Source organism: Musa acuminata, chromosome BXJ3-4 (genome assembly GCF_036884655.1).
Source record: "Musa acuminata AAA Group cultivar baxijiao chromosome BXJ3-4, Cavendish_Baxijiao_AAA, whole genome shotgun sequence".
Lineage (NCBI taxonomy): Eukaryota > Viridiplantae > Streptophyta > Magnoliopsida > Zingiberales > Musaceae > Musa > Musa acuminata.
In genome coordinates, this window is record NC_088352.1 from 6,625,605 (window position 1) to 6,639,260 (window position 13,656).

The 13,656-nt window shown below is 39.2% G+C and overlaps 2 protein-coding genes across 4 annotated transcripts; both read left to right on the forward strand.

Moving 5' to 3' along the window:
- The first annotated feature begins 2,121 nt into the window (after positions 1-2,121).
- LOC135635207 (calcineurin B-like protein 10) lies at positions 2,122-8,873 on the forward strand. The gene is made up of 4 exons (XM_065146135.1): positions 2,122-2,187; positions 5,313-5,490; positions 5,605-5,681; positions 6,201-8,873. Exons 1-4 carry the CDS (start codon positions 2,122-2,124, stop codon positions 6,306-6,308), a joined length of 429 nt encoding a protein of 142 aa, XP_065002207.1. The 3' UTR covers positions 6,309-8,873.
- A 627-nt stretch (positions 8,874-9,500) lies between these two features.
- On the forward strand, positions 9,501-13,133 carry LOC135636228 (protein REVERSION-TO-ETHYLENE SENSITIVITY1-like). Of its 3 annotated transcripts, XM_065147862.1 has the most exons (4): positions 9,501-9,531; positions 9,633-9,745; positions 11,376-11,763; positions 12,605-13,133. In XM_065147862.1, exons 3-4 carry the CDS (start codon positions 11,482-11,484, stop codon positions 13,022-13,024), a joined length of 702 nt encoding a protein of 233 aa, XP_065003934.1. In that variant the 5' UTR covers positions 9,501-9,531; positions 9,633-9,745; positions 11,376-11,481; the 3' UTR covers positions 13,025-13,133. The 3 variants fall into 3 exon arrangements, with proteins under 3 accessions (XP_065003934.1, XP_065003933.1, XP_065003935.1); XM_065147861.1 differs by lacking the exon at positions 9,501-9,531 and having other exon boundaries at positions 9,592-9,745; XM_065147863.1 differs by lacking the exon at positions 9,501-9,531 and having other exon boundaries at positions 9,610-9,728.
- Positions 13,134-13,656: the final 523 nt, after the last annotated feature.

The window sequence follows — 13,656 nt, forward strand, 5'->3', positions numbered from 1 at the left end:
AAAAAAATAACTTTACGATACAGACTATATCATTAGTTCAAGATAGATGATTATGAGTTCCCCCCAATGGCCCATGTGGACACGAGGTTAAGGAGAGAATATTGGAGGTGGTTAAAGGCCGTCATCCTATGAAATATTGTATAAAATATTTTATCATTTTATGACGAAATATAAAAGCTCATCTTTAACATAATGAATGAAGGCTAATTTTTTTTACTACTTGTGTCTGTACTTATATACCTCATATTACTGACTTGGACGTCGGAGGGATTGAGTCAAAAAAATCTATCTTGACCTCGATCTTCGTGTATATGGTACATCGAGTGATCGACGTTTTTACCTCAGAGGCACATCGAACAACTATATGCATATGGGTTTAGACCATGTTGGGCTGACTAAGACGTCAATAACTTCTTCCCTCATAATTTTGGGGCTAAAAGAAGGGCCTGATGTCATAGAAATGCTCATTCGCTGACCCTCTCAATGTATACTCAAGTGAAGAGGCTTTAATCCTAACTCATAGTACTTTCACTCAAGGGGGGTAGCAACCACCCTTTTCGCATATTGATGCATCTATCTCAGCGCAAACATCGATATGGTACTGCATCTATTTAATAACTCAAGCATTTCACCGCTAGGGATGACCTCGAGCCTCCTGCTCATCTTAGCAAATTTGTTCTTAAATTTCACCCAACAAATGTAGATGCTAATGAGCATGATATAAGTTATTGCTCTACTTTTGCCCTAATTAGCCTAATAAGCGATGCCACTAGCTCAACCACAATCATCGACTCAACCGCCATAGGCACCGATACCCATCAAGGTTCCCCCACTCGATGTGGTGCCGATATCCCAAGAGTACCCAAGACCCATCGAATATCAGTCGAGCGAGCACTTCGCTCCCTAATAGTGGAATTTAGTGGACTACCCCACCACTCTATGCTATCTGAATCCGAGAGCCAATCGACGGATTCGATGAATGATTCCTTGTAGATCCAACTACGACAGATGGACCGATGTATGGAGGAGATGCGACAAAAGTTCCAACAATCCAAAGGAGAAGCACCAATTGACCCCACCTCATGTTCGTCGCTATTCACCCAGAAAATTAAAGAAGAACCAATTCTAGCAAGCTTTTGCCTCCTATCCTTAGAAAGTATTTGATGACAATGCCAACCCGATGGAGCATATTGTTGCTTTTCATATCCAAACATTGTTATATGACACTTCAAATGCTCTAATGTGTCACACCTTCCCGGCCACGTTAAGAGGCCCAGCACAAGAATGATATGCCTACTTGAAGCCTTTTTCTATCGGTTCTTTTGTTTAGCTCGTGCGAGAGTTCAAACTTCACTTCCTCATGAACATGCGCCCAAGGCTATTGGCAACTACGCTTCTCAGACTTAAGCAATAGGAGGAGAAAACACTTATAGAATTTGTTACTCGGTTGACTAATGAAATCTAAACATGGTAGATACTCATCTATCACTCATAATGCATACCTTCATGATAGGGCTCAAACCCTCTTGTTTCTCTTTTATCGTTGGTGAAAAGACTACTAGTAACGATACTACAGGTACTTAAGGGAAACAATCAATATATTATCATTGAAGAAATGACCTTTAGTAAGCATAAGGAGTCATGCAAGAGATCAGAGAAGGAGCGACCACAATCCACACCGACCCCAAGGTCACCGCAATGAAAGAGGAACGAATGACCCGAGTCACCTCGCCCAAGGTTCGAGCTGATCCCCTTGAATATGTCTAGAACTGAATTTTTTTTAAAATAAAAGAGAAAGGGCTCTTCAAAGACCTTACCTCTATTGATGAAAAGAGATTGATTTAAATACTATTGGTTCCGCCGGGATTACGACTATGACACAAAGGATTATTATTACTTGAAAGAGCATATTAAAGAACTCATACATTGAGAACACCTTGGGCAGTTCATCCAAAAGCATCGAGAACCCTCACTTCGAACTTAGGGGATAGTGGAGAGACATAATGATATTATCATTGATGGACCTACAACTTCTTGGGTCATAAAACTTATACTCGAGCTACCATTAAAAAGCGCTCGAGGACAAAGGGCAACATAGAGATAACCTTCAAGTAGGAAGAGATGGAGTATTTTGACTTGAGCCATAATGATGCCTTTGTAGTTTCTATGAGGATGATCAATACTCAGGTAAAGAGGGTTATGATTAACATAGGTATCTCTATCGATATCCTCTACTTTAATTCTTTCAAAAAACTCAAGCTCGCGATTAATGACCTTACCCTTATGATTTCTTCATTGACAGGTTCACTAACGATTCTGTCTTCTCTCTTAGGACTGTGAACCTACACTTCATATTTGGAGATGAGCCTTGTTCCATAATAATACTTGCCAGATTCATAATGGTGGATATCCCCTCGAAATACAATGCAATAATAGGCTGCCCATATTGAATAGGTTGAGGCCAGTTGTATTGACCTATCATATAATGATGAAGTTCTCGACGAGAACAAGCATTGAAGAGTTACGAAGCAACCCAAGGGAGTCATACTAATGCTACTTGATGATGATCGCCCTATCGAAGAATGTATAAGCTGCAGTGCTACCTATAGACCCTTGAGACTTTGCTAAGTCCGTCCCACATCTAAAGTCAATGGAGCTGTTGATTGAAGCACCTTTAGAAAGACATGATCTGATCGAGTTATCAAGGTTAGGGCGACACTTCCCAAAGAGAGATGGGTGCAACTCATTAACTTCTTTTGGGAGAATATTGACATGTTTGACCCCAATTTAGCTCAGCATCACTTAAAAATTTTCTCTCGAGACATGACCAACAAAGTAAAGTCCTCAAAAGTTTGCTCTTGACTATCAACAGACAATTAGTGATGGGGTAGATAAGCTATTAGCAGCATAGTTTATTGTCAAAGTGTAGTACCCCCAATGGCTCGTTAACGAGAGTACTTGAAATTGAAGGATGTGTGTTGGCTATACTGATCTTAATAAGGCATGTTCGAAGGATAGTTACCTCTTCCTCGGATTGATCAGTTGGTTGATAATACATCTAGTCATGAGCTCCTATCTTTATGGATGTATTTTCAGGGTATATCTAAATCAAAATGGCTTTAAAGGATCGAGAACACACTTTCTTTATCACCGGTCAAGGCATATATTGCTACTGAGTCATGCTATTCTAGTTAAAAAATACAGAAGCGACATACTAAAGAATGATGAACAAGATATGCAAGCAGTAAATTGGAATAAACATTGAAGCATATGTAGATGACATAATAGTAAAGAGTAAAACAACCGACCTATGCTAGAAGAAACCTATTATGATGGGAGGTACAAAATAATTTGTATTCGAGACATGCGAGTTAGAAACATTTAATGCATCATAAGAAACCCACCACAATGAGAGGCACAAGATAAAATATACTCGAAGCGCATGAGTTGAGAAAACTCGACCTTTATCAAAAGAAACCCGTCACGACAAAAGGCATAAAATAAAATGTACTCGAGGCATATAAGTCAAGAAAATACAACCTACACCAGAAGAAACCCGTCATGATGGAAGGCATAAGACAAAATGTATAAGGTGCATGAGTCGAAAAAACTTGACCTTCATCAGAACAAACCCACAATGGTGGGATGCACAAGGTAAAATGTGCTCAAATCACGTGAGTTGGGAAAGCTCAACCCCTGCCTTGGCTCGAGGCATGGAGGTCGGGAAGCTTGACCCTTACCTCCTCCCGAGGTGCGAAGGTTTAGGACATAGGTGGGGAAGGTGGGGAGTCCAATCCTCGTCTTCGCCGTAGGCATATTGGTTAGGAAGCTCAACCTCCACCTCCACTCGAGGTAAATAGGTCAAGAAGTTTGATCCCCACCCTTGCTCGAGACGTGGAGGTCAGAAAACTTGACTCCGTTCAACCAAAATGTGTCAATCGACGATACGAGGGACAAGTCAACAATGGACCACCACCAATAGTATCGGAGGAGGTAATTCTGAATGGACATACAAAATGAACTTGTGACATATGATATATGGTGCACGATGGACTATATGTGCCAAACGACCTCGTTTTGGATGAACTAAACATGCCACTAGATCGACAATGGATCGAAGAGGTATGAGCTCGATGTGCCGAATGAACCAAATGTTGCACTTTGGACCCCTTTGAGAAAAGTCCAAAAGCACGTCTTTAAGGGATATAAACGAGAGGAAGTACATTGTCAGCTAATTGTCATCCGACACATAACAGTCATGTGGTGTTAAGGGTGGAAAGAGAATATGAAGTCACCCTTCACCCGTCTTCCCACATGAGCAAGCGTCCAAAATAAATAGTTATGAGCTGCCCCCTCTCGTCTCTCACGTGGACAAAAGGCAAGGGGAGGCTGTTGGAGGCGATTAGAGGCTACCTCCATGCAAAATATTTTGTAAAATATTCTACCCCTTTATGATCAAGTATAAAAGTTTATCTTCAACACAATAAATGGGGGTTGACTTTTTTCAACCATTTGTGTTGGTACTCATATATCTCGAGTTAGTAACTTGCGTAAGAGAGACTAGGTCGAGAAACCTCTCTCGATGTTTCTACTTTGGAGGTACTTCAAATAATCTTACGCATACGGGTTTGAACCATGTTGAACAGATCGATACGTCAACGATTTCTTTCCTCATCATTTTATTTTAAATATTAATTAAAAAAATATTGATACTTACCATTGTCTAAAATTATATATAAAAATTTATCTTTGATATGAAGTATAAAAACTATAATAATTATGATAAATGTCGTCAATGACACAAGTTCCATACTCATCAGAAATTATCCGTACGAGGTCGAACGATTTTGCTCCCTCGCAATGAACCCATATGAAACATAGGTGACGTGGACGAGGTTTATCATGTCTCAAAAACATATAACGGTGACAAAATATTGAATCAGACATAATTCCCGGTGGCAAATCGAGCAATTTAAGAGTTGCCAGGTTGTCGGCACTCTCGTGCGTCAAGTGCCGAAGCATGTGCTGAGCTGTCACGAAAATCCGAGTCGTTCTTTTATGTTCGCGGAAAAGCCTCTCTCTCTCTCCTTTTTTTATTTTTTATTTTTCCCCGCTGCTTTGCCTTCCGAAACATGCTTTCGATCCGAAGAAAGAAAATGGAGGAGAGCAGAGAAACATAAGCGAGCGATCGAGGGGCGCGGGTGATGGTTTGTTGGGGGCTCCAATGAATCATTTCTCTGCTGATGCCCTCGTAAACCTCTCTTCTTCTCTCCAGTTCTTTCTTGTTATTGGGGTTCGGTTCACGGACTCAGAGATCGAGCTCGTCGACGCTGGGAGAGAGGCTACGCGTGCTGTCCATACCGTTCATAGTCGTCGCGGAGGCGCTCATCCTTGTCTTCGCCGATTGCTTCGAACACCACCCGCCGCTTTTCCGCCGTTCCCAGCAGACGACCTTCGACTTCGCCAGGCTCGCCCATGACTCACATTGCTGTACGATCCCTCCTATTCTGATCGGTTTGATCGGTTCTTGTTTTCTCAAGATCCGAAAATTTAGTTGGTTTATTGTCTTCGAAAATGTATTTGCCGTCCCCGGTTGACGTACCGTAAACGAGGGGGAGGCGCTGTACGAGCTCTATAACAAGTTGAGCAACTCCATAATTAATGATGACCTCGTCCGCAAGGTACAAGAGATCTATTACTGACTAATAATCTAGTGATGTTTCTGATGTTACTTGTGAGGCTGAATGGGGCGCCTTTTAGGGGAAGCAGATATTGTTCGTTTACATGGTTGCTGTTTCACCATCGAATCGAATGTTGAGACCATAACAATTGCTTGCCATGAAACACCATTCTTTACCTTTCCCCTGATATCTGAATTCAGTATACCTCAATGATTACTGCATGGGTTACAATCCTGTTTTAGCAACTTATGGGTCGTTTGGGGGGTTCAATCTGGTTTGATTGGGCATTTTATTATTGACATATCAGATCTAATATTAATTGAAGATCTTTGGCCATCACCATTTCAAAGATGCGCATGCATGATTGTCTGTGGAAGACAGTAATCGTCATTTAGTGGCATAATTATAATGGAAAATAAATATTTAGTTTATAAATTAAGATAAATGTATAGTTACTTTTTCTGTTTCTTTTGTTTCTAAATTAAGATAAATATTTAGTTAGTTTTTCATTTCTCTTAGGTTTTTTATCTCTTTGATGAAAAGAAAAATGGTGCTATTGAATTTGAAGAATTTATACATGCTCTTAGTGTCTTCCATCCATATGCTCCCCTTGAGGAAAAAATCTAATGAGTGCTCAACTCTTCAAGAGATTAACTTTTGATTGATTGCCTTTGCCAAAGCTTTATTTTAAAAAAAGATTTGACAAGAGATTGTGTTTAACTTCCTTCTACATTTTCTGCAGCTGCATTCAGATTATATGATCTTCAACTAACTGGGTTTATTGAGTAAGAAGAAGTGAGCTGCAAGCATCGGTCAAATTATAGACATTTTTTTGCTAATTAAAAATATGGTTTCTGCACATTTTGCACTCTTTTTCCAATAGTGTTATCGGGTTATGTTGGCTATTGTCCTGGGTTTGTGTTTTGTTTCTTACTTTTCAAAATTTTCTTCATTAGATAGTCTTTTAAGTTAAATGGGTCCTATCCATTTTGTGGATTTCTTATGTTTTCCTTCTGTTATCGGGATTTCCTGGTTATCCTTACCAAATTGATGTTCCTATTTGTATATAAAGCCACTTGAATGAAGAATCTTAACAGTTTTCTAGTTGCCTGTAGTTGATATAATTGGTCGTTTCATCGTACTCTTGTCTATGATATTTGGTTGGGCACATATAAATTGATCTAATACACTTCTATTTTCATCTATATGCTGATTCATTCCAATTATCCTAAATGTGCATGATACTGTGATTTATTCTTATTCCACTAGTTTTTATTATTTTATTTTTCTCCATTTTGCTGCATGTATTCTCAATAACATAAATAACTGTGCTTCTAAGAACGTCAACCTTTTGCTTAAATTTGGCCTAGTAGTGCTTGTATGGATGCCATTTAGCTTTTGGTATTCTGAAGTTCTTTTCATGTATTTGCATGGCAACTGATTGCAGTAAGACAAAGTTACATTAGGAGCCATCACCTACATCAGTTGTGGTTTGATTTTCCTGGTAGTTCTTAAATTTCAGTCTATAATTTGCTAAAATGTAGCATTAACCCATCGGTGTTTCTAAAGATATACTTTGTGGTTGGCTAGATGAATTGTTCCTTATCTAGTTATGTTATTTTGATAAAAATTGTTGAACATACATAATAAACAAATCATCTTTGGTTTCAAGTTTTGTAATGAAAAGCCTAGGTGTGCTGTGGCAGCTATGGAAATGGACCCTCTGGTTTAGATTCTGTTTTAGCATTTTGACATCCTTTATGCTTGAAATTTTATGAAGTTTAATGCATTTTTAATAAGCCTTTTCAGTTGGAATTAACAAGGTAGTTTAATGAACAAAAAGGCCTGTTGAAATTTAGTTGTAGTTTAATCGTTCCAATCACTTACATATGTTAACAATCAGTAGCTTTTCAAGTTTTTGCATGGTTCTAAAAGTGACCGAGTAACACCATCTAATTTAGGCTTCACAATTAAACTGTAACCTGTGATGTTTTCTTGGTGACAAGAAAAACTGGAGCCTCTGAATCTTCTGGATGGTAAACAACTTTGTTACAATCATGTTTATGTTGAGAGGGGCTAAAATTCTGACACAATAACCCATTAAACATCAAATAGAAATTATTGCAATGTCAGGTACTCGTGCTTAATCAGATAATTTGCAATTCCATTGTACTTTTGTTTTAGGCTAAGCATGAGATTGAGGACCAATGAGTTTGAATTCTTCTGCTAGATAGTATTACTAATTGTATGTAACTATATTGGTAAATTGATAATTTGTTTCTGACAGTTAGTATTACTAATGGCATGTAACTTGATTGGTACATCACTAATTTATTTCTAATATTTCTTTTCCCTTTTATACAGAATTATAAATGCAGTTACAGGAATGTTGGATAGCAGAAGTTCACTTAGATGGGAAAAGGATATTCTATAAAGATTTGATCTCATGCATGACATTGTTTAGTTATATTTTCTGTATTTTTCATCTTGGATATTCTTCTTTGTTTATATTGTTGCAACATGAATTATTCTCCTGATCGACATGCTTCTTTCATTGGTGTGAGAATTCTCGTTTTACTTTAGCTCCTCTTTAGAGAAGATGACAACATTTCACACATGGAACTCCTCTATGGTTCCTAACATGGTCTACTAGACTGATGGATTTCAATCTTACAAATCGAAGCTATGTTACTCCTATTGAGTTATTACATACATTTTTCATCATCTCGTTTTGTTTATACACATTGAGATGTACCATCATGTTCTCATTTCTTAACATATAGATTTGTATTTCTTAGGTGAAGCAAATGGTTGTTGTTGTTATCAAGGAAATTGATGTTCAAAAAATAGTTCTAATGGTTCGCATTTTTCCCAGGGAAGTCACAACACTTTTCCCCAGTTTTGTCTTCAACACGGTGGCCGAGGACTAAATCAAACATGGGTTGCATGCTGGCGTGCTGGTTAACTCCGGCAGCTATTGACAGAATCAGACCGACGTTCTCCAGGGAGCAACATCATATGGCAGAGCTGTGGCGCCGTTTGCTCTTTCAGCGACCCATTTTGTTGGCCCACTACTCCTCATGGCTTTCGTTGTCTCTGCCTGCCTGCCTGCCTGCCGTGTTGGTCCAAAGGTGTTGTTTTCATGTTTCGAACCTCGAAACAAATTGAAGTGCCTTTCTTCTCGTTTGTACATTATCATGTTCAGTTTTTCTACTTCGGCTACACTGTGCAGTATCTGTACTCGTGTCGCCAGTTTTTTATTCTCGACTTTGCAGCAAAATAAGTGATGGGCAAAGTTTTGGGCGGAGTTCCACTTCGTCTCACAAATCGATCAAGGCCCAGACGGACGGCTGAGATGCTTTCGATGGATAACTCCAGCGGCTGATCGAGCTCCGCTCCCGCCTAGAATCTTCTTCATACTCGATCGGTGGGGGCCACGCGAGGCGTCCCTTGGGACGGTGAAGAGACTACACTCACCGTGCGACAGAGTTCGGCTACTCGATCTTAGATGACCCGTCTCGCTACCTGGCAAGCGATCGGCGACACGAGAAGGCGCGATGAAGTGTTGCCTTTACGGATAAATATCGTCTCCATGGCCGTCATAATAAAAGAACTTTCCAAATCTACCTTCAGATTCACCCATTCGCTTCTGCTTGCCAGGAAGCAGTGGTGGGCCATACCGGATCAATCAAGGTCGTGCTGCCCGGGAATGGTTGGGTGGGAAACCCAAAACATTTTTTCGGTCCCCGCTTCGTGATTCGTGAGACAAAAGTCGTTGGCATACTTCCACCAACCCTCCGCGTAAGCGCATCCTAAACAGCTCCGTCATTGGGCGGCGCGAATCGTCAAGGTTCATGCACCTTCGCCTTCCCCTTCCCCTTCCAATGATATTATTGTTTATTATGACGGCCTTTTAATCTTTGTCCTCTTGAAATATTTCGCATCGCCCAGTCGACATTGTTGATCGTTCGACCGGAATCCGCCGCCCATTAGCAGAGGGAACGAAATCCTGCTGCCCATCCCCAGAAGAGTTCGCATCCTCCCAAGGTTGGTTCTTGGCGCAGGTGATTCCTCAGTCTCATCTCTGAGATACATGGTACAGAGAGCCCTCTTTATAGTTTCATCAATTGGTGGTGATTAATATCTTAGTCAGCCTGTTTTGATGAACGCTTCGGCTTTTGATCTTGCTGTGGGAGCTCCTATGCATGTTGCTCTGTCGTAATCCTTTGCGTTGGCGCATTTTCTCTTTGGCCATTGCTTATGTGATGATTTGGGATTTTGACATTCATAATATGCCAGAATTTTCCCTTGACAATAATTTTGTCTTGAGAAATGTGGAGTCGAATAGATACTGAAAGATTGAAGACATCCTTTGCCTATATGGATTGACTACGAAACGATAATGATTTCAGTCTTGAGGCCAGTCCTGTTGATTCACCTGTGATGCAGTTGATGCTAATTAGTACTACGAAGCATTGTTTTGTGGTTTACATTATGATGTTTAAAGAACTATATTTCGGCCATTACAGAGTTTACCTTGAATATGTGTGATTAAATGGTTCTTTTTTGCGAACTACAGTGATGAAAGCCTGCACCGATTAGTTCCCCCCTCACTTTATGCTTCACTGCCAAGTGCCAATTATCTCCTTCTGATCCTTCCTTTACTAGTGTAATGAAAACGCGATTGCATATTGTATACCTCCATCTCTGCTCTGTGTAGACCTTAAGCTTGATAATCTCACACTTTATAATTCATGCATTCATAAAGACAATTCTGCGATTATCATTACGAGAAGTATTTAAACTTGAGTCTTCTTTACAAATGTGAGGATACATCATGCCTAGTGAAATATAAGTCGTGATTTCAGAAGAGATTTGGCAGTGGGTCCAATTCTGACTCAACAAGAATGAAGTAGATGCCAATTTTTATATATTGAAGCCTGACGAATGTTTAAGTTCCCATCTTTTAATGATTGTCTTTATTCGATGTTTTACTCCAAATAGGAGGTTGAGCTTTGATGACTTGAATCCCAAGTGCAAGGTTTGATAGAATAGATGTGCTGAAGATGGCTGTGCATCCATCTCTACTTTCAATTGCAGCTTCCTTGCGCACAGCCTCTGATCTTTCTCCTTTTGATCTAGATCCTTCAACTCGCACTCAACTTTCTGAACTAACAGATACAGAATTTCCTGATCTAGCTTCCTCTCTAGTCGACTTAACAAGAACAGAGAAATCTGTACTTTCACTTGCACCAACATCTTTCTTTGATACTGCTACAGATACAGATCCTGCATGTTTCAGATACAACTTGACGAAGTAATTGAATAGTGTGATACACTCCATAAAGTGACCTTGATATATGGTAGATGAGGAAAGAGTCTCACGGTATGACTTTTTGCTGAAGCATCTAGTCTACACAATATATGAGGAAGTTTGGCACTTTGTCTATATAATCAATTTTGGGTTCTGTTGTTATCTCATAATATAATTTTTGTTGAATATACATATTGGTTTTTCCATGGTTTATGTACAAGTTAAGGCTACATATTGGATGACTTGCCTCGACAACATAGAAATCCATGCTATTGTCTCGTGAGAAATGCATTCTTGTTATCATATTTTATAGATGGTTTTTTATACATCAATTCAAGTTGGAATATCAGTTACATTCTTAAGTATTCTTCTTGTGTCAGTGAGCATGGTATAGTCAAGTACTACAGAGGTACAGTGGCCGTTCATACTTCATAACATGGTCAATTATCTACAAAAGGATCAATATCCCCAAGGCTAAATTTATCGATGGACATTGAAGCTGCTGCTGTGGATAAAGATTTCAGTGCTAAAGAAAGACTGAATGAACTATGTCCACTCAATGGAGTGGATCCTAAGAAGGCTAGATTTCCTTGCTGCATAGTTTGGAGTCCACTTCCAGTAGTTTCATGGTTGGCTCCTTATATTGGTCACGTTGGAATTTGCCGCGAGGATGGAACAGTTCTTGACTTTGCTGGTTCAAATTTTGTGAACATTGATAATTTTGCATATGGAGCTGTTGCCAGATATCTTCAACTCGACAGGGAGCAGGTACAACAGACCCTAAGTTTTGTTTGGCCTTTGATTTCAGTCTGTAATTTTGATCTCGACTGCACTAAATTATTTGTCCTTTGAATACATCACTGGCATATTGTAATAGTGCTTCATTTTCATTCTTGTATTATTCCATCCATGAAGCAAAGTTGCCAATGCCTAGTATAGTTAGTACATTTAAAAGTTATCTTGTGCATAATGATTATATCCTGATAACCCAATAATTGCAATGTTGCTGCAATTGTTCTTTGGACTTCATACAACATAATGCTTCTTCCAGACTAGGCTGCTTTATGTTATGATCATGAACTAAGTTGCTGAAATGCAGTATGTACCATCAGCATCAAATTGAAATGCAGCAAGCTTACTCATATGGCACAATCACCACATGCTGCAATACCATCAGTATGATGGTACCATTTGCCGACTAACAAAGGCAGGGCATGCAACACTTTTTATTATGACAACCTATGCTTTTCCGCATATAAATTATGACTAGATTATTTAAATGTGAATTTGGTGAGAAATCATGCTTGCTTCAAGTAAAACTACATAACAAGCCCAGTAACTTTCTCCAGGAATCTTTTGTTGAGGTTATTATCAGTCGTTGTTGTTTCAAAAGGCTTTTATATTGAATTTTGAACTTTCAGCAAGTTAATCTAGTTGTATGAATCAAGTATTTGGTTGGCTTATCGTATACGTTTGTGCATGTAGATCGTCTCCTAAACAGTCACATTTGCTGTTTCCTGAAAACCTTGCAATTGAATGTTATGTATGACCATATTAAACCAGAGATTACCTTCTAACTCTATTTTAATTTGTTATATTTTCTGTGCAGTGCTGTTTTCCTCCTAACCTATCGGCACACACATGTGAGCAGTCCTACAAACATGCCGAACAAGGGACAGCAATATCGTGGGACGATGCACTGCATTCGAGCATGCAGCATTTTTCACATAAGTACTACAACCTCTTCACCTGCAACTGCCATTCCTTTGTGGCTAACTGCCTCAATCGGCTCGCTTACAAGGGATCTGTGTGGTGGAACATGTTGAACTTGGCTGCTCTCATCCTCTGGAAAGGTCAGTGGGCGGATGGCATGTCAGTACTCCGATCATTCTTCCCCTTTGTGGCAGTGCTCTTTGTTGGTGTTTTAATGGCTGGTTGGCCTTTCCTGATTGGGATGGCAGCATTCTCATTCCTTTTGATTGGATGGTTTGTTTTTGGGATATACTGCACGAAGAATTTGATAGAATAAAATTCTTAGCCACTATTTGTTTGAAGAAGAGACAATGGCTCGATGTTGACTTTTCTTGTTTTTGGGATATACTATATGAAGAATTTGTTAAGACTAAAATTCTTAACCACGATTTACTTGTTGAAGTGACAATGGATTGATGTTGACTTTTACCATTTTTGGGATATATTACATGAAGAATTTGTTAGACAAATTCTTAGCCATGATTTGCTGGGAAATGTGATAATGGATCAATGTCGACTTTTTCCGTTTTGGGATATACTTAATGAAAGAATTTGACAGACTACAAATCTTAGTCACGATCTGTTTAGAGAAGTGACAATGGATCGATGTTGACTTTTCCCTTTTGATTGTTGAGTTTATTTCCTTGTAAATTGCCTACTGGAAGTCGAATATTCTGATACTACTGAATATTATGTTACAGGTTTATGTCTAAGTTACCTCAGTTAAATCTTATTCTTGCAGTTCCTTACAAAATTTCTAATGTCAATCTTTCCTGTTAGTCAAAATCAATTGGTATCAAATCAGCCCTTTTTTTTTTGCAAGAGCATTTGAAATAAGAGAGCTGACAGAAAGAGAGAAGGGCAAACAGAGGAAATACCAATTCTGAAGAGGTAAATTGTTCATCGTTC

Bases quoted from the DNA above. Each gene is read 5' to 3' on its own strand.
- LOC135636228 (XM_065147862.1), top strand. From the start codon at position 11,482: ATGGACATTGAAGCTGCTGCTGTGGATAAAGATTTCAGTGCTAAAGAA. The intron at 11,764-12,604 runs GTACAACAGACC...TTTTCTGTGCAG, and splicing joins TTCAACTCGACAGGGAGCAG to TGCTGTTTTCCTCCTAACCT.
- LOC135635207 (XM_065146135.1), top strand. From the start codon at position 2,122: ATGGAGTATTTTGACTTGAGCCATAATGATGCCTTTGTAGTTTCTATG. The intron at 2,188-5,312 runs GTAAAGAGGGTT...TCACGGACTCAG, and splicing joins TGAGGATGATCAATACTCAG to AGATCGAGCTCGTCGACGCT. The intron at 5,491-5,604 runs GTACGATCCCTC...GTTGACGTACCG, and splicing joins CGCCCATGACTCACATTGCT to TAAACGAGGGGGAGGCGCTG.